An 18,754-nucleotide genomic window follows, 5' to 3' on the forward strand; every position below is an offset into this window, starting at 1 on the left:
AAAAAATCTCTGTGAATGTGTATGTATGTATGTGAATCTTGAGAACCGTTCTTCCCACCGGCACACGCTTTCTCCAGATATAGGCATAAAATGAATCCCCGAATGCGGAGCTGATGTCTGACATCAGAGTTTTCCGCAACCGGTACTGTGTGTGCAGAGATCTCCATATATGGGCATAAGGGGACAAAGGCAAACAGATGGTCAAAACGGGTCCTATGACAACAGGTATATTGGGGTTTGCATTAAAGGGTGGGGACAAAGGCTAACAGATGGTCAAAACGGGTCCTATGACAACAGGTATATTGGGGTTTGCATTAAAGGATGGGGCATTCATGGGGTCCGCTCCAAAAAAGAAAATAAAAGAGACAAAAACAAACATAAGACAAGCGACAAAGCGTGGGACTGGGAGGATGACTTGAATGATGCAGATTTAAGCAGGCTGTGTATTCTGCTTAAAGAAGAAACAAACAAAAAGCGACAGAGATCTCATATATGGGCATAAAATGGACGCAGATAAACAGATATCTCCATATACGGGCATAAAGGGACACAGACGGACAGATTGATAGGGTTAGGGTTAGGGTTAGAGTTGATAACACTCGTAAAGTCCCGGGCCGGACCAATCAGCGGCAGCTATGGGCGGGCTCTGAGCGGCTCTGAGCCAATAGAGTCTGATTGCAGACCACGTGGAAACCCAGGAGGCGGATTCTGGGTGCAACGTCATGCATGAATCCAATATGAGTGGTTGGAGTTGGCACTCCCAGACTGTGATAGAAACGGCCACATCCAATCACCTGCTACAGAAATTCAAAAAATGGCCCGCCCCTTACATCGAGTCTGCCCGAGAGAGCCCAGATGTAAGACAGAGCGTTACGCACTGCTGCAACTATCTGGCGAAAGTCAGGTTATGGAGAGGGGTGTCGCACCAAATTCTGGGCCTTGGGTACAAGGATTCACTACGGGCCCCCCCATTAATGTTCTTCATAGGGGAGGGGTTTTAAACCCATTTAGACTGGGAACGCATTATTTTGTGCTTTAACTATTGAAAAATAGTGATGACTATGACACTTTTCACAGTTTTCACAGGCCGAAATGTAGCTCAAGGGATGTTTTCCATGCAAAACAAATGCTTGCAATGGATTCAGAATCATGAAGAACCCCTAGTTTGACCCCTCACGTGCTACTTAAAGCAGATTCTTTTTCTTTTTTTTATATATATTTTTCTGTTATGTAGTGGAGTCAATGGGACAGTGAATATACAAATGGCCATAACATTTTTTCGCGATGTTTCCGGCAGAGCAGACCTCTCATTCTGTGAACCTTTAATGACCAAACTAAGAGATAAAACTGAAATAAAAGTACGGCAAGACATCACAGGTCATCTCACATTCTGGTGGTGAGTGGGTCCCTGGCTAATATTGGTAGCAGACAGCAAATTGGATTTTCACAGACTCGTCGTTGCTGTAGCGCCAATAATATCGATCCGTTTATCATATCGCCCCTATCGGGCAAAAACCTCATATCTCCAGTTCTGTCGCACAAAACTAGTGAGAATAGCAGCTTGTAGATACAACGCTTACAACAACGATACAACGATATTTCAACGTCCTGTGTCTGTCTCCAGGTGGTCTCCTTCACTTGCGTGGTGCGGGGTTCTCACGCCCAGACGCTGACCCTCTCCAACCCCAGCAGCCAACGCTGGAGCCTCAAGCCTGTGCTGGAGGGGGAGCAGTGGAGCGCTGCACCCTCCTTTGTGCTGGAGCCTTACCAGAACAAGGCCTATGAGATCACCTACCGACCCCTGACCATGGTCACCGAAAGCAGGAAGCACCAGGTAGTGGAAGTTAGGGCATACGGCAAAGAAGGCCTGTTTCTTTTCAGTGAAAGGAACGAAAGCAGGGACGTGCTGGGCCCCTGATTCAGCCTGGGGAAAAGAGTTGGAGAGGCCCTCATTCTTTTTTTTTATATATATATATATATTTCGGAAACCTTATATGTCCAAAACTGTTTGTTTTGTATTTATCATTTTAAAAATGATTTAAACTAGTGAAAACAGCAGATCTACAAGCACACAATGCCTCGCACCGCGAGGCGTTGTGTGCTTGTAGATCTGCTGTTTTCACTCCTTTTGTGCAACAGCCTTGTATGATGAAGCAGGGAAAAAAAATTATAAATTTGAAACTTGGAGATACAAGGATTCTGCCCGACAGTGACGATTTACTTTGTTGGCCGCACAGCCCCCAAAATGGAACGAAGGCCGACAATTTATTTTTATTTTTTTCCTAATGGCCGGCCTGGACCGGTCGGGAATGAACCGGCTGTTCTGGAGTTGTCCCGCTTTTCCCAATGGCCAGCACGTCCCTGAACGAAAGATTAAAGTACCATGCATAGTAGTACATAAGGACCGCAGGAATACACAAGAAATGGAGGGGGAGAGTGATTTAATCCGGTTGCTCCGTAGGTCCGTACATAATCGTCTCTGTCCGTAACCTTACGGACAACACTCAACCCGACGGATTAAAACCGATAAAGACGTACGTACGCTTGAACGACCCGTGGCGAACTTTTGTCAACCGTGGCAGTAGTGAGGATAATTACTTATGACAGCGGTTCTGAAACTGTGTCCCAACAAGAAATATAATTTAGCAAGAAACGGGAAAAAAGGAACGTCATTGCAATCACTGAAGAGGACGTCTGGACTCCTCACAGTCACAGCCTCAAACGGCTTTATTGGCATGAGAAAACATACACACAAACGCGCGCGCGCACACACTCACACTGCCTGTCCTCCAACAGCGAGACGGGTGCAGTGCACTGTGTTTTGTTATAATTACTCAGTCCGGGTGGTTAATCTGTACCTCGGTCCTTCGCAGAGTTGCATTTACCGCGATAACATTGCCAACAGCAAACATCACGTCGGTCGTCGGGTCAAGAAATTCTGTGGTTCTACATAATTTGACTAAAAAAACACCTCCATGTGGCGCGCGGCCCAAACGGGAGCAGAATTGGAGCGGAGAGCGGGTCGGCACGTAAATAACGTAGAGAGGAACTATGCATTTCGACGGATCTACCGTACGTACTCTCTCACCAAAAAACTTACACAAAATCACGCATACGTAACTATAAACGGCCCTTAACCTGGAACAAAAGAAAAACCCAACCGTTTCTTTTAAAACCACTGTGTCAGAAGGTTTTTTCCCTCAAAAAAACACACTGTACAGACGAGAGAAAACATAAAAGCAAGTAGAGAAAGACATGTCTAAGGAAGTACCTTGAATGAACAACGAAAGACTAGTCTGTTATTGTCCCTGGAGCTTGACCATTCCTCGAAAGGGGATTCCCTTCTTCTTTCCTCTCCTCCATTCCACTCTCCTCCTTGTCTGTCACTATCGCCATCCTTTACATCAAGCACTAACCACCACACATCTCCTTCTCCCCTTCAGGGTTCAGTGTTCTTCTCCTTCCCTGATGGCACAGGCGTGCTGTATGCCCTGCAGGGGACTGCGGACCCTCCGAGGCCTGAGGCCATTATCAGCCACGAGCTGCCTGCTAAGACACTGCACACTGAGCTGCTTGCAGTACATAACTGGCTCACCAAGCCACAGAGGTACCAACACTCATATATACTGTACAAACAAGCACTCAGACATGCACACGCAAAGAAGCCTACAGCACATTCTCGTGCGTGTGCACTGCCAGGGAACCGAGTGGGAAGGTCCTACCTTTTTTGCTATTTACAGTAACCACAGAATATCGTCGTTGTCGAGTGGAAACCTTGTATGTCCAAAACCGTTTGTTTTGTATTTATCATTTTTAAAATGATTTAAACTTAACCAGTGAAAACAGCAGATCTACAAGCACACAACGCCTCCCACCACGAGGCGCTGTGTGCTTGTAGATCAGCTGTTTTCACTAGTTTTGTGCGACGGCCTTGTGTGATGAAGCAAGGCTTTACTTTACGAAAGAATTTACAAATTTGAAACTTGGAGATACAAGGTTTCTTCCCGACCGTAACGATATGCTAGCATAAGTGTAGCGTAATGCATTTTTAAAGTCCAACATGTCACGTTCCCGGTAAAAGTGAGAAAAGGAATGCGGGACTATATAAGACGCACCTCCGGGGAGCGCACTGCTCTGTACATTCACAAACCTGTCATTCAATCCCCAGGTTCCGTGTGCTGATAGAGGTTCTGAAGCCTGAGAGGCCTGATGCCACGGTGGCCCTGAAGGGACAAGATTACATTGATGTTCCTCCTCTGTCCAAGAGGGACTACAGCTTGTCCTTCTTCACATACAAGGAGGGGATGTTCAACGCTAAGGTTCTGCAGCTCTGGACACACTTTGGCGCTTTTCAGACGGGGCATGGTTGACGTGTCCTAGTAATTCATTTTCAACGAGAGGCGGACGATTATATGGGACGCGTGGAGAAGTCCAGGGGCGGAGAGGCGAGCGGGCGCGGTCCCGTGAAATTCTGGCACGCGTGCTTGTTTGTGCGCGCGGCCCGCCGGCAGCAAGAGCTGGATTGTGGTCGTCTTTGTAGATATCGCCAGGCGTTTACTCTCGGAGCGATTGTGTCTCCACGAGACTCCACCGCGGCGCGATCCCTGCTTATCCAAGCGAGAACACCCGCGTCAACCACCGTCCATCTGAAAGACGCCTTTCAGTACAGTACAGTACAGTACAGTACAGTACAGTACAGTACAGTACCGTCTCTGCAGTGGTGTAAAGTAACTAAGTACATTTACAAGTACTGTACTTAAGTACAATTCTGAGGTATTTGTACTTTACTTGAGTGTTTCCAGTTTTCAGTACTTGTACTTTTACTCCACTACATCTCAGAGGCAAATATTGTACCTTTACTCCACTACAATTATTTGAAAACTTAAGTTACTAGTTAATTTGCAGGTATAAATGATTATATTATAAAACATACATTAATCCACTTCACAGCCTTATTTTATACCGTGACTATTGTATTGTTGATGCCGAACACTTTCATACTTTTACTCAAGTACACTATGAATCCCGGACTTTTACTTGTAACAGAGTATTTCTACATTGCAGTATCCACGATTTTCCTACGCCCCATAGTGCATTGCGCAGACGTTTGCACCGATCTTCCGCCGCCGATTTACAAGCTCACAACGGGTTGCATCTGCGACGCGACGTGAGCTTGTATGTCTGCTGTTAAACCCGGAAGTTTGGTCCTGATAGTCTCCAGTAAACCCCCGGGGAAAATTGTGGATAGAGGGTATGCACGTCCACTGGGACCCGCCCCCCTAATCTAGACTGAGTGGCAAAACATTGAGCAGCATGGAGCATTGGAGTTTGGAAGTGCTAGTTGCAAATCACTCAACGGCCCTGCATACCACCTGTTTCTAATTTGCACATAATGCAGGAGGCAGCAGGATGTTGTGTTGTTGAAAACGAGTGCTTCCAAACTCTGACACTAAAAAAAAAAAAAAAACCTGCACAGAATGACTTGACAGAAAGTAGCTCATAACATGCCTATGGTGGATTTTTATGAAACAAAAACTTGCAGATAGAAAGACGATAATTCAAGCTTTCAGTACAGCCACAATTATTGGTCTGTTTTACTTTGTTTAATACAATCAGATAGGACTTTTCTGTTTGGATGTATGGACTGTCAATGGCAGAAATTAGTTTTGTGCCACTCGAGGCGTTCCCACATAACTCCCAGCAACAGTGATGTCTCGTGCATACCCTCTATTGATACTTTTGCTCAAGTAAAAAATGTGTGTACTTTTCCCACCACTGCATCTCTGTACTACTTGACAGCACCAGCAGCTGCATGGTCATCATGTAGTCATTATGCAGAGCTTCTCCTCATCCAGGCCTTAAGTTTAACCCATTTAGGCCTGAACTTATTGGATGCTTTAACTATTAAAAAATAGCAGATATACAAGCTCACAGCGCGGCACCGAGTGCCGCGCTGCGAGCTTGTAGATCTGCTATTTTTGAAAAAGTCGTGAAAATGTGTGCAAATCTTTGAATATAATGTATTTTCCAAAGCGAACGTTTGTAACTCAAATTTTGCTTCTGGGGGGTCCCTGGAACTAAATATTTTGAGATGGGGGTCCGTGGCCAAATACATATCATTTTGGGGGTCCTTCACATGAAAAGGTTTGAGAACCACTGACATAGTAGTCTCTCAAGAACAGACTAACTGAGCTCCAGTTAAGTGAAAAGGACCTTTTCTTTGACGATGGCAAGCCAGATTGCTGACATAGAAACGTAGGGTTTTCAAAAAACCTTAGAAGGATTCAAAAGACACTTATAGAATTGGTTCAAAATTCTAATGTTCACGATTTTTCAAAAATAGCAGATCTACAAGCTCGCAGCGCGGCACAGTAAGAGCGAGATCATTTAGCGACCTACAACCGGGTCGCAACGTGGTCGGTAGTTTTCAGCGACCGGGTCGCTAAATCGAGCGACCGGGTCGCTAAATCAACCGACCGGCCCGGTAAATCACCGACCGCGCCGCTAAATCGACCGACCCGGTCGCTAAATCTACCGACCTGCCTGCAGTTTTAGGTCGGTAGATTTAGCGACCCGGTTGGTACATCTAGCGACCCGGTCGGAAGATTTTGCGCCCTGGTCGGTGATTTAGTGACCCGGTCGGGAGGTTGCGTCGGCAGGTTAGCCTTACTGAGGTAAGGTTACTGAGGTTAGGTTTAGGGTTAGGGTTAGGGTTAGGGTTAGTAGCCCGGTGGTCGGTGGATAAGCGACCACCGGTCGGTGGATTTACCTACCCAGTCGTGGATTTAGCGTCCCGTTTGGTGGATTTAGCGACCCGGTCCGTGGATTTAGCGTCCCGGTTGGTGCATTTAGCGACCCGGTCCGTGGATTTAGCATCCCGGTCGTTCGATTTAGCGACCCGGACGCTCGCTTTAGCGGCACGGTCGGTGATTTAGCGACCCGGTCGGACGCTTTAGCGACCCGGTCGCAGAAAACTACCGACCACGTTGCAACCCGGTTGTAGGTCGCTAAATGATCTCGCCCTCTCTCGCGCGGCACAGCTTGTATATCTGCTATTTTTCAATAGTTAAAGCATAAAATAATAACACACCATAATGTGTACCCGTTCTGAATGGGTGGATCATGCGTTCTCCAGGTGACCTTCCGCAACGAGGCGTCCGCTGAGTTCCTGTTCTACAGCGTGGGCTTCAAGGCCACGTCTCCGGGGGTCCTGTCCACCGTGGAGCTGGTGACTCCCGTCCGTCAGACGGTCTCAGCCAGCGTGGAGGTGGAGAACCCCCTGGCCACGGCCATCTGCCTCTCTGCAGAGTGCAAATGCCTGGACATCAGTGTCCCGCCTCAACGCACCCTGCCAGGACAGTCTAAGGTGGGAGGAATACTTAATATATCTTCATTTTTTTCAGCCTGGAAAGGGCTGTGTGTACCAGGGCATTCACCAATAGTGATTTTTAGTATTCGAATTATTCGACCTCAAAGTATTCGAATGGTCGAATATTCGACAGGACTGGCCAAACTGTCAAATATGAAGTAAGCAAGAGGCGAACATTGTGAAAATAGCAGATCTACATGCTCACAACGCCTCGCAACGCGAGGCGTTGTGAGCATGTAGATCTGCTATTTTCTGCTATTAGATCAGCTATTTTCACAATATTTATCTGCGGAACCGAGTCACATTACATGTAATACCTACAATTCCAAGTGCTTGTCAGGGTGGGGGTCCCCAGTTCAAATATGTTTATTTTGGGGGTCACGGCCTAAAAAGGTTTGAGAACCCCTGGTATATAGAGCATTAACAAATTCATCCACCAAGGGCATTGACAACTTATTCTTATGACTTCCTATCTAGCCAAGCTTTATAAACTATATATTTTTTAAAGAGAAAACAATAAAAATAAAAATAAAACGAATATTCGCTAAATAAGCGAATATTCGACTACGGTGAACAACATCGAATAGTGACATTGATATTCGAATATTCGAATATTTGGTGAATGCCCTAGTGTGTACTGTATATTTGTGGTTTATTGATTCTTTCAAACCTAAAGTATACATGCGCAACTGCTCACGCAAACACACGTGCACATGCACAAATAGTACTGTTGATTTGAATAGATCAATGATATATTGGTCACAATCTTCAATCTCACAATTTAGTCGCAGTTTGTAGATTATTTTGCCAATGACATGCCCAAAATATAGGGATTAAGGGGGTTAACAAAGTTGTTAATGAAAAGTATTAGTGCTTGTGACTAATTTCTCATTTTGCACAATGGACATACAATGTTTCCACATGGCAGCTGTGAGCTTGTATATCTGCTATTTTTCAATAGTTAAAGCACAAAATAACGTGTAATAATGCTTTCCCAGTCTAAATGGGTTAAACCCCCTCCCTCTATGAAGAACATTCATGGGGGGCCCGCAGTGAATCCTTGTAACCAGGGCCCAGCATTTGGTGTGACTGACACCCCTGTTTACATGTATTCCTCTCCAATCCGCAGGGAACCTTGAGTTTTGAGTACCAGCCGCTGCGGGCAGGCGAGTCCACGACACGGCTTAGCCTCCACAGCAGTGAGTTAGGTTACTTTCACTATGAGCTGCTGCTCAAAGCCCTGCCCCCACCTCCAGAGAAGGACACGTACTTCTGCTGTCCTCTGGGCAGCAGCCACTCCGCCCCCATCAAGTTCATCAACTATTCCCGCGCCAGGGCCGAGTACTTCTGCAAGGTAAGGACAATGTCACTCAGAGGCGTCACAAGGGGGGGAAAAGTGGGACTGAGTTACTATGGCCCAAGGTGGAGGGGCCTTAATTATTTTATACTTTAGCTATTGAAAAATAGCAGATAGACAAGCTCACAGTGAGCTTGTATATCTGCTATTTTTCAATAGTTAACCCATTTAGGCCTAGAATTATTGAATGCTTTAACCAGTGAAAAATAGTAGATATAAAAGCTCACAGCGAGCTTGTAGATCTGCTATTTTTGAAAAAGTCGTAAAAATGTGTGCAAATCTTTGAATATATGTATTTTCAAAGCGAACGTTTGTAACTAAAATGTTGCTTCTGGGTGGTCCCTGGAACTAAATATTTTGAGATGGGGGTCCGTGGCCAAATAAATATAATTTTGGGGGTCCTTCACATGAAAAGGTTTGAGAACCACTGACATAGTAGTCTCTCAAGAACAGACTAACTGAGCTCCAGTTAAGTGAAAAGGACCTTTTCTTTGACGATGGCTGGCCACATTGCTGACATAGAAACATAGGGTTTTTCAAAAAATCTTAGAAGGATTCAAAAGACACTTATAGAATCGGGTCAAAATTCTAATTTTCACGATTTTTCAAAAATAGCAGATCTACAAGCTCGCAGCGCGGCACTCGGTGCCGCGCTGTGTGCTTGTATATCTGCTATTTTCAATAGTTAAAGCACAAAATAATGATACAAAATAATGTGTACCCGTTAAGCACAAAAATGCCCCCTATGAAGAACATTCATGGGGGTCCCGCAGTGAATCCTTGTACCCAGGCCCCAGAATTCTGTGCGACACCCCTGATGTCAATAACAATGACGTTATGAAATATTATACAATACAAATTACGTCTCAGCAGGCGAGGACTAGGAAAGCCAGATCTTTTTTTTTAATCTTTTCTTCAAACACACTTTGGCAGACTTACTTATATCTGCGCTTTTCTTCTCCTTTTGCTTTCATCTTTGCTGTTTGATAAATCAACTGTTTGATGTCCTGGCTGTTGCCTTCTGGCAGCTGTGAAGCACTTTGTAACTTTTGAAAGGTGCATTGCACGATAAACTATTTAAAAAAAGAACCCCGCCAGGCCAGGTTACCCAGGACTCTATTGTTCACGTAAAGTTTTTAATTCAAATCTAATATATAAGTTAAAGGAAGTGGATTTTGCAATAAGTTGAAACATTTTACTGTGATTCAGAGAAGACTTTTAAATGAGAAAAGGATAGAAGTTAATAATGTTGATGATGCAAAGTTTAATTGATAGGAAAATGATCTAGATAAGTCAGTAAGTAAAGAGAGAGAATAATGAAATTATGTTTTGACTAAGATATGACATCATTTTAAATTGTCACATCTATTTTTCAATTTGACCAGACTTCATTAAACATGCACAAATCATTAAGCAGAGTTGATAAATACTATCATTATAACAAAAACCAACAACAATAACATTGTAGTCACTGCACTTTGCTTTTGCATCTGTACTGGGGCTATTTAACACAATGCAAAAGAGTGCAGTAAAAACTTTTTGGAGTTCAAGGGCTAAGTCACCCATTCTGATATTTGGGCATAAGAATGACCACATAACAAGTACAAATGTGCAATTAGACTTGAATACCCAGTTTTAAAATAACAATTCAATCAGTATACCTGACGCAGGCCACATAGGCCAGAACGTTGTGTTGTTTGACAGCTTTATGGTACTGGGAGCATTCACCTTCTTTTGTTTAAAATTAAGCCATGATGTTTAGAACGGGTACACATTATATTGTATTATTGTCTCCACCAGCCGAAGGCTGAGGGAGAGTATGTTTTCCCCTCCGTCCGTCCGTGCGTCCGTGCGTCCGTCCGTGCGTCCGTCCGTGCGTCCTCGCAGTTTGTGAACAGCTAATCTCAGTCACCGTTGGCCCGATCGCTGCCAAACTGAGCACACACACTCCCTGGATGCCAATCTAGAACCTCTGCCCCACATTTTTCAAATCAGCCTCATGGTGGCGCTATAACAGGCCGATTTGTGTGGCCTGGTTGTTACCAGCTAATCTCCGGCGCCGTTGGCCCGATCGCTGCCAAACTGAGCACACACACTCCCTGGATGCTAATTCAGAACCTCTGCCCCACATTTTTTAAATCAGCCTCATGGTGGCGCTATAACAGGCCGATTTGTGTGGCCTGGTGGAGACCTGTGCTCGGAAGAGCACTGCTTCTAGTTATTGTATGCTTTAACTATTGAAAAATAGCAGATATACAAGCTCACTGCGCGGCACCGAGTGCCGCACTGCGAGCTTGTAGATCTGCTATTTTTGAAAAATCATGAAAATTTGAATTTTGTCTTTTGAATCCTTCTAAGATTTTTGGAAAAACCCTATGTTTCTATGTCAGCAATCTCGCTCACCATCGTCAAAGAAAAGGTCCTTTTCACTTAACTGGAGCTCAGTTAGTCTGTTCTCGAGAGACTACTATGTCAGTGGTTCTCAAACTTTTTCATCCCCAAAATCATATGTATTTGGCCACGGACCCCCATCTCAAAATATTTAGTTCCAGGGATCACCCAGAAGCAAAATTTGAGTTACAAACGTTCGCTTTGAAAATACATTATGTTCAAAGATTTGCACACATTTTCACAACTTTTTCAAAAATAGCAGATCTACAAGCTCGCAGCGCGGCACACGGTGCCGCGCTGTGAGCTTGTATATCTGCTATTTCTTTTATAGTTAAAGCATCCAATAATTTTAACTGATACCTCTCTCTCTCTCTCTCTCTCTCTCTCCCTGTCAAAGACGGACTGCTCTAACTTCATCGTGGACAAGAACACCAGTGCTTCATCAGGGTTCCAGGTGGGGACAGAGGTCAGTGTGGAGGTCTGCTTTGAGCCCCACCAGCTGGGTGAGGTGAGGGGCCAGCTCACCCTGTCCTCGGGTGCCGGCGGGGAGTACGTCTTCCCCCTGCACGGGACCTGCGTCCCACCCAAAGCCCAGGGCCCCTTCAGCGTCAGGGCAGGCTCCAATGTCTCCGTCCCCTTCAAGAATGTCTTCCTGCAGACCACGGTCTTCTCCTTCCTGGTAAGGGCGCTGGTGGGACTACGTTTCACTTCAAACTCACACTTTTTTGATTTAAAACCCTCAAATACCTGGAACGCGCCCGAGCCGCGTTAGATTTAACCATAATTTACTATTGAAAAATAGCAGATATACAAGCTCACAGCGCGGCACCGAGTGCCGCGCTGTGAGCTTGTAGATCTGCTATTTTTGAAAGAATCGTGAAAATGCTTGCAAGTCTTTGAATATCTTTGACGCGATCTTTGACCCGACTTCTAAATCCTTCCTCTAGATCAGTGGTTCTCAAACTTTTTCATGTCAAGGACCCCCAAAATTATTATTTTTTGGCCGCGGACCCCCCATCTCAAAATATGTTGTTCCAGGAACCCCCCAGAAACAGAGATTTGAGTTACAAAAGTTTGCTTTGAAAAATATATATTGAAAAATTGGTGCACAGATTTTCACGATTTTTCAAAAATAGCTGATCTACAAGCTTGCAGCGTGCGCTGTGAGCTTGTATGTCTGCTATTTTTCAATAGTTAAAGTATTAAATAGTTCTAGACGCTTCCCACCCCACTCACACAAGACCAACGCCTTCCACTGCTGGTTCTATCGAGCATAATTTAAAGATTTAGCAAATTACAACATGTATTGGGTTCCTTCCCGAGCCTGTTGCTTCCTCAGCATTCATAATACTAGGTGTCACACCCGGTGAATGGAGGGCAGTACCTGTTAGAAGGACCCAAATGTATACAATAAAGATAAACAAAAGAGTTGAAGGCAGGAAAAATATACTAGGAACTTCAGGTTGGCAGTCCATTAAAAAAAGGCAAATAGATCCAAATAAGGAATAGGCAACAATCCAAAATCCCGGAGAGAACAAAGTGAGGTCAAAAAGCATGGGAAATCATTCCGAAATCAAAGCAAACATCTCCAGGCAGGGAGAAAACAAAATCCAATAACCAGGGAAAATAAAACGAGACCAAAGAAACAAACACTACGAATAACACCGGAAAACGGTAGGTTCCGTACGGAACCATTGTTTACTTAGATATGGAAGGATGACCTCCCACTTGGGTAATGACGCCCCCTGGCGATCATTCAGAGAAACTACTTCAGCTCCCGTACTAACGTAGGTAGGAAGGGCCTGTCACTCAAACCGGAGTGACCCGCCTCCAGGCTATATAAACCCCCGGAGGCGGAAGTAACATCCTCTTAATACCACTCTCTGCCACATTCAGTGAAACAGAGGGGCATTACGTGGGAGGTCATCCTTCCATATCTAAGTAAACAATGGTTCCGTACGGAACCTACCGTTTACTGTCAATATTCCAGGATGACCTCCCACTTGGGATTCTTAAACTCCCCTCTAAGCCACAACCTACTCTCATACCCCCACACACCCCTCATACGGGTGAGCACAGCCCAAACGGGCGTGACCCATCACCCAGAAGGTCCCAGGCCCACCGGACCTGGGTGTGAAGGCATGAGAAAATAAAGAGAGACCCTGACAGACCGAAGTCCGCCTCATTCAACTAAATGAAAAGGACAAGTCCGCCTTATAAGTAAGACACACTATATAAGGAAAACACAGGGTCCCCCCAAAGTACCCCAGGTGGCTACATGCCCACCTGTGGGAGGGGAAGATCCGACTCCTCTATGACGTAGAGGAGGCAACTGCACCCAGAACCGAATGCGCTAGCGAAGAGGATTCGATATCCAGGTGATAGTAGGCTGCAAAGGTAGAAGGCGAAGACCAATTCGCCGAAACACAAATCTCCTGAACGGAGACTCCCTTTGCCAGTGCCCACGAAGTAGCCACACCTCTAGTGCTATGGGCTTTAAGTGCCGCCGGCACTTCCACACCCGCACTAGAGTAAGCCAGCCTAATAGCATCCACAATCCACCTCGAAAGAGTGGGTCTAGACACCGGCTTTCTGACAAGAACATTGCCCATTTCTACAAAGAGCTGAGAAGAAGCTCTAGAACCAGCAGTCCTGTCACAGTAGGCCTTCAATGCCCTGACAGGACAAAGGCAATTCAGCCGTTCATCCTCCACCGAGACAAACGGAGGAGGATGAAAAGCCAGAAGAACAACAGGCTCCTTAGGAACCACCATGTTCTTAGGAACAAACTTAAGACGAGGCTTGAGCAACACCTTGAGATCATTGTTCATAAACTGCATGCACTCCGCAGACACCGAGAGAGCTTGCAGGTCACCAACTCTTTTAGCCGTGGCCAAAGCCAGCAAAAGAGCCGTCTTGAAACTCAAAAGTTTCAAAGGCATCCCTACAAGCGGCTCAAAGGGAGCCCGACATAGGCCCCCTAGAACCACCTGCAGATCCCAAACTGGGAACAAAGACCTAGTCACCGGCCTCAAACGTTCAACTCCTTGCATGAACTTGATGACCTCCGGGACTTTAGAAGGTGCCTTGCCCGCCACCCCCAGGTGACAGGCATTAATAGCCGCCAAATACCCCCTAAGGGTAGAAAATGCTAGACCACTTCTCAAGCGGTTCTGCATAAATTCCAGAATTTCCTGGGCTGACGCCACATGAGCCACCACAGGTGGAACACGCGACTCACACCAGTCCTCAAAGGCATTCCACCTTCCATCATAAGACGCCCTCGTAGAGGGCGCCTTAGCACTCTGAATGGTATCAACCACTTCAGAAGAAAAACCGGCTGCCAGCAGGTTTAACCTTTCACGTGCCAAACCCACAGGTCTAGGACCTGCAGGTCTTGGTGGAAGATCTCCCCCCTGGCCTGACTCAACAGGTCCCTGCACTGAGGCAGCTGCCAACCCGGTTCGCAAAGGAGAGGGGCAATCGCCGATCTCCACGTGCCCTTGTAGGGAGCCACCAGGAGCATCTCCAGACCGAACCTCCTGACTCTCTCCAGAGTGGGTCGGATTAAGTCGAAGGGGGGAAACGCGTACAGTAGACCTCTCGGCCACGTGTGCGCTAAGGCGTCCAACCCCAAGGGAGGACTGCCCTTCACCGCGAAGAACAACGGACACTTCGTATTCTCCGCTGACGCAAACAGGTCCGCCACTGGCTGACCAAACTTGCGAAAAATCTGGCTCACCACCCTGGGGTGGAGAGACCAATCCTCGTAGCGAGGACCTCCCCTGGACAGGAGATCTGCTCCGCTGTTGAGGAGACCTGGGACGTGTAAGGCCCTGATCGACTTGAGGCGCGACAAGCACCAAACCGTCAATTCTCGAGCCAGACGGTCCAGTGGCAACGACGACAGGCCCCCCTGTTTGTTGACATAAAACATGGCCGTCGTATTGTCTGTCCTGACCAGGACGTGACAATGCAAAATCCAAGGCTCGAAATGCTTGAGCGCCAGGAGTATAGCCATCAACTCCAAATAGTTGATGTGACGACCCCTCATCTCCAGAGGCCAAAGCCCCTGCGCTGTGCGCCCCTCGAAAGTGGCTCCCCATCCACTGAGACTGGCGTCTGTCGTGATCGACTTGCGGGAAACCACCTCGCCAATCGAGACTCCGCTGGTGAGGAACCCCTCCACCAGCCACGGAGACAGGGCGATCGCGCAGGAAGGGGAAACCGTAACCTTCTTGTACTTCAAGGAGGGCGGGATCCCGAGGGATAACATCCATCTTTGAAAAGGTCTCATATGAAACCTGCCCAAACGCAACAGATGTACTGCGGAAGCCATCATTCCCGTCAGTACCATGCAACTCCTGTAAGTGACCTCCTGGCCCACTTGAAAGGAGTCGAGACATTCCCGAAACCTGTCCACCCTCTCCTCTGAGAGACGGGCCGACATGTCGGATGAGTCCAGAAGGACCCCAATGAATGTAAGACGACTTGCTGGAGTCAGCATGCTCTTGCCGTGGTTGACTATGAAACCTAAGGCCTTCAGGTGAGCCAAAAACCACTTGTGTGTGACGCGCCACTTCGTGGGCGGAGCTCGCTGAAATCATCCAATCGTCGATGTACGTCGCCAACCTGACGCCCTGCTGTCTCAGCGGGGCTATGGCTGCTTCGGTCACTTTCACGAAAACCCTCGGGCTCAGTGACAGACCGAAAGGGAGTACTGTATACTCGTACAGGCGACCCTCGAAGGCGAACCGAAGGAATTTCCTGTGTGGGGGATAAATCTGGACGTGCTGATAAGCATCCTTCAGATCCACTGAACAGTGGAAATCCCCTTGCCTGACCGACCGTAACATGGTGGGTACTGTTAGCATCCTGAAAACGTACTTCTTCAGGTACACGTTTAGTGCCTTTAGGTCCAGGATGGGACGTAGCCCCCCCCCCTTTTTGGGCACCAGGAAATAACGGCTCCAAAATCCCATGCGGGATTGGGTCCTGTCCAGCTCCACTATAGCACCCTTGCTTAGCAATGAGCTGATCTCTTCTCTCAAAAGACTTGCTTTTAAACCACGTGCTCTGGTATGAATAACCCTGCTCGAAAGCGGGGGTATATCTGCGAACTGTAACCTGTAACCCCTGGTTATCGTTCGAAATACCCAATGGCTCGGGTTGCATAACTTCCACTGGCGCGCACAGCGTGCTAGCGTGTTTTGAGCGAGAGAAACCCCACCACTGTGCTTCCGTGACGGCGGAGCTTTTTGGCGGCCGGACCGGAAGTGGGGAACCTGCGTATCCGTCTCCGGAACGACCGGATGCGGAGCGCAAGGGTTCAATAGGCCGCATGGCGGAAACACCTTCTGGTTGTACCGCTTGACTAGCGGAGCTATTTTGCGGCGGGACCGGAAGTGGGGAACCTGCGTATCCGTATCCGGAACACCCGGATGCGGAGCGCAGGGGTTCAATAGGCCGCAAGGTGGGAACACCTTCTGATTGTACCGCTTGACTAGCGGAGCTCTTTTGCGGCCGGACCGGAAGCGGGGAGCTAGCGAATCCGTATCCGGTGAAACCGGAAGCGTTCGGTTTTCGCTCGATAGAGCGACAGGAAGAGCAAAGCGATTCGACTGATAAACAGACTCGCCCACAACTAAAGCATTCTCCCCTGACAGGAGAGGAACTTTTACGTTTAATACCTGCTCTAAGGCCTTTATGCTTGTCCCTTGACCCGGGCTCATAGTAGGCCGACAGAATTTCTGACTCAAGGTTAAATTCATAGCATCGCTCACGCGAGGGAAAATCCACTCGCGCGCATGAGGAACCATATAATTGTTTGACGTTAACATTACTGGTTGCTGATAAAACCTCTGACTGATTAAAGAGTCCTGACGGGACTCCATCATTCTTACAGGAGGCATGCATAAAGGATTCATATTGTCGACGCGAGGGATATCCCACTCGCGCGCTTGAGGAACCACATAATTGTTTGACATTAACATTACTGGTTTCTGATAAAACCTGTGATTGATTATCGAGTCCTGACAGGACTTCATCATTACTACAGGAGGCATGCACGATGGGGTCGTCTGTGCTAGTGCGAGAGAGTTGGACAGAGACAGACTTTGCTCTTTCAACATGTTTATTGTCGACACAGGAGGCATCAAAATCAACATTTTCATTTCCCCGACACGGGGTACCGAAAAACGCCCTCGTTTGGGGGGAGGGGGACCGAGAGACACCTCGGACCCCCGCCCCAGCACAATTCCCCTCTTCAGAGTGTCATTTGCGCTGTCCCCTACCGCGGCCACCGCGGTATGAAGACTGCTGCCTGCCATCCTTGGACGGGCGGCGCGGCTGAGCGCGCTCGGGAACCACAGCCTTGCTGCGGGGCCTGTCAGGCGCCCTGGCTGCAGAGGCTCCCCTGGAGGAAGACGAGTGCTTCTTAAAAGAAGCAGAGCGGCCCCTTTCCTTGGCGCGGGAGGAGCGGGACGTCCTCCTAGCTTGCTGCGGTTCATCCTGTGGCACTGTGGTGGACTCGACGATGTCCTTAGCCGCCTTGAAGAAGGTAACTCTACCCTGCAGCAGCTCCAAGCCCCCACCCATGAGGGTGGTGGGACTGTTCTCCATGTTTATGAGAGACTTGTACATCTCCCCGCGAGGACCTAGAGGCTTCTCGCCCACGTCCCTCTTAGGCTCGAGGTCGACATAGTCGAGCCAGCGGGCTCTCTCAGACTGGAGGTTGTAGTCCATGGACCTGCCCATCCACTTAACCGCATGCCAATTGACCTTCAGCATGATGTCAAATAGAGTGTTCAGTTCAGCTGTGTGCTCCCCCGTGGGCAGACCTTTGACCAGGTCCTTGGTGGAAGCGAGCAAGAGCTGGATCAGATTCAGGTCCTTAGCGGCCAGAGCAGCGGACCGGTAGGCGTTACGAGCCCTGTCCGACTGCAGCTTGTCCTCCAGGACAGTGAACCCCGGCGGGTTGGTGCCGACGGGGCCAACAAACGGCCCGTTTTTAGCTGTGCCTACATCTTTGTACTGGGGTCTGACGGAACTCAGAAAAGATTGTGCCAACAGGTGGTCCAGGTTAGGGCAGGTGGACATGCCTGCCTCCGCACCGCCCACCAAATCCAACACAGAAAAAGGCAGCTTCCTGGGGTCTTTATGTGTCTTCCATGAGGAATGGAGGGCCTTGGTGAAACCTTTCACCAGCGGCAGCCTGGAGAGGACATACGGGGCGGGAACCGAAGGCTCCTGCCCGGGCATTTCGTCATCATCCTCGGCCTCTTCAGAGGGGAGAGGAGGTGGCAACTCCTCTCCAACTCTGGCCAGAGCTCTCATGTAGACTGTGAGATGATCCAGCATTTCTGCTGCAGAATCGACGTCCTCTGCTCCCGCTTCACTCGCTTGACTGGCGGGTGGAGGGGCAGTGGTGCCTGAGGAGGCCTGGGAGCTCCCTGCGGCGTCCAGTTGACGTGCTGGAGCCGCAGGGGCATTACCTTTCACAGTGACCGTGAGTCGAGAACCCTCGTCCTCGACGGAGTCCTCCTCCTCCTCGGCCGTGTATCCAGAGTACTCAGAACCAGAACCCTCGCTCTGACAGGAGCTCAGGTCCGACTCTCGCCTGAAGGTCTGGACTGTTT

General features: G+C 48.0%; 1 protein-coding gene across 1 annotated transcript in view; it reads left to right on the forward strand.

Annotated features, from left to right (window-relative positions):
* Positions 1 to 18,754, forward strand: part of hydin (HYDIN axonemal central pair apparatus protein) — a gene marked incomplete at both ends in the record, with an annotated part of 211,630 nt that overhangs the window by 189,700 nt on the left and 3,176 nt on the right. Inside the window, 6 exons of the mRNA XM_080737231.1 lie at positions 1,625 to 1,834; positions 3,444 to 3,607; positions 4,169 to 4,319; positions 7,136 to 7,366; positions 8,499 to 8,723; positions 11,515 to 11,796. Of these exons, the coding sequence (XP_080593357.1) occupies positions 1,625 to 1,834; positions 3,444 to 3,607; positions 4,169 to 4,319; positions 7,136 to 7,366; positions 8,499 to 8,723; positions 11,515 to 11,796 (1,263 nt within the window). The remainder of the gene's footprint in view (positions 1 to 1,624; positions 1,835 to 3,443; positions 3,608 to 4,168; positions 4,320 to 7,135; positions 7,367 to 8,498; positions 8,724 to 11,514; positions 11,797 to 18,754) is intronic.

Source organism: Nannobrachium achirus (genome assembly GCF_963921795.1).
Source record: "Nannobrachium achirus genome assembly, chromosome: 11".
NCBI lineage: Eukaryota > Metazoa > Chordata > Actinopteri > Myctophiformes > Myctophidae > Nannobrachium > Nannobrachium achirus.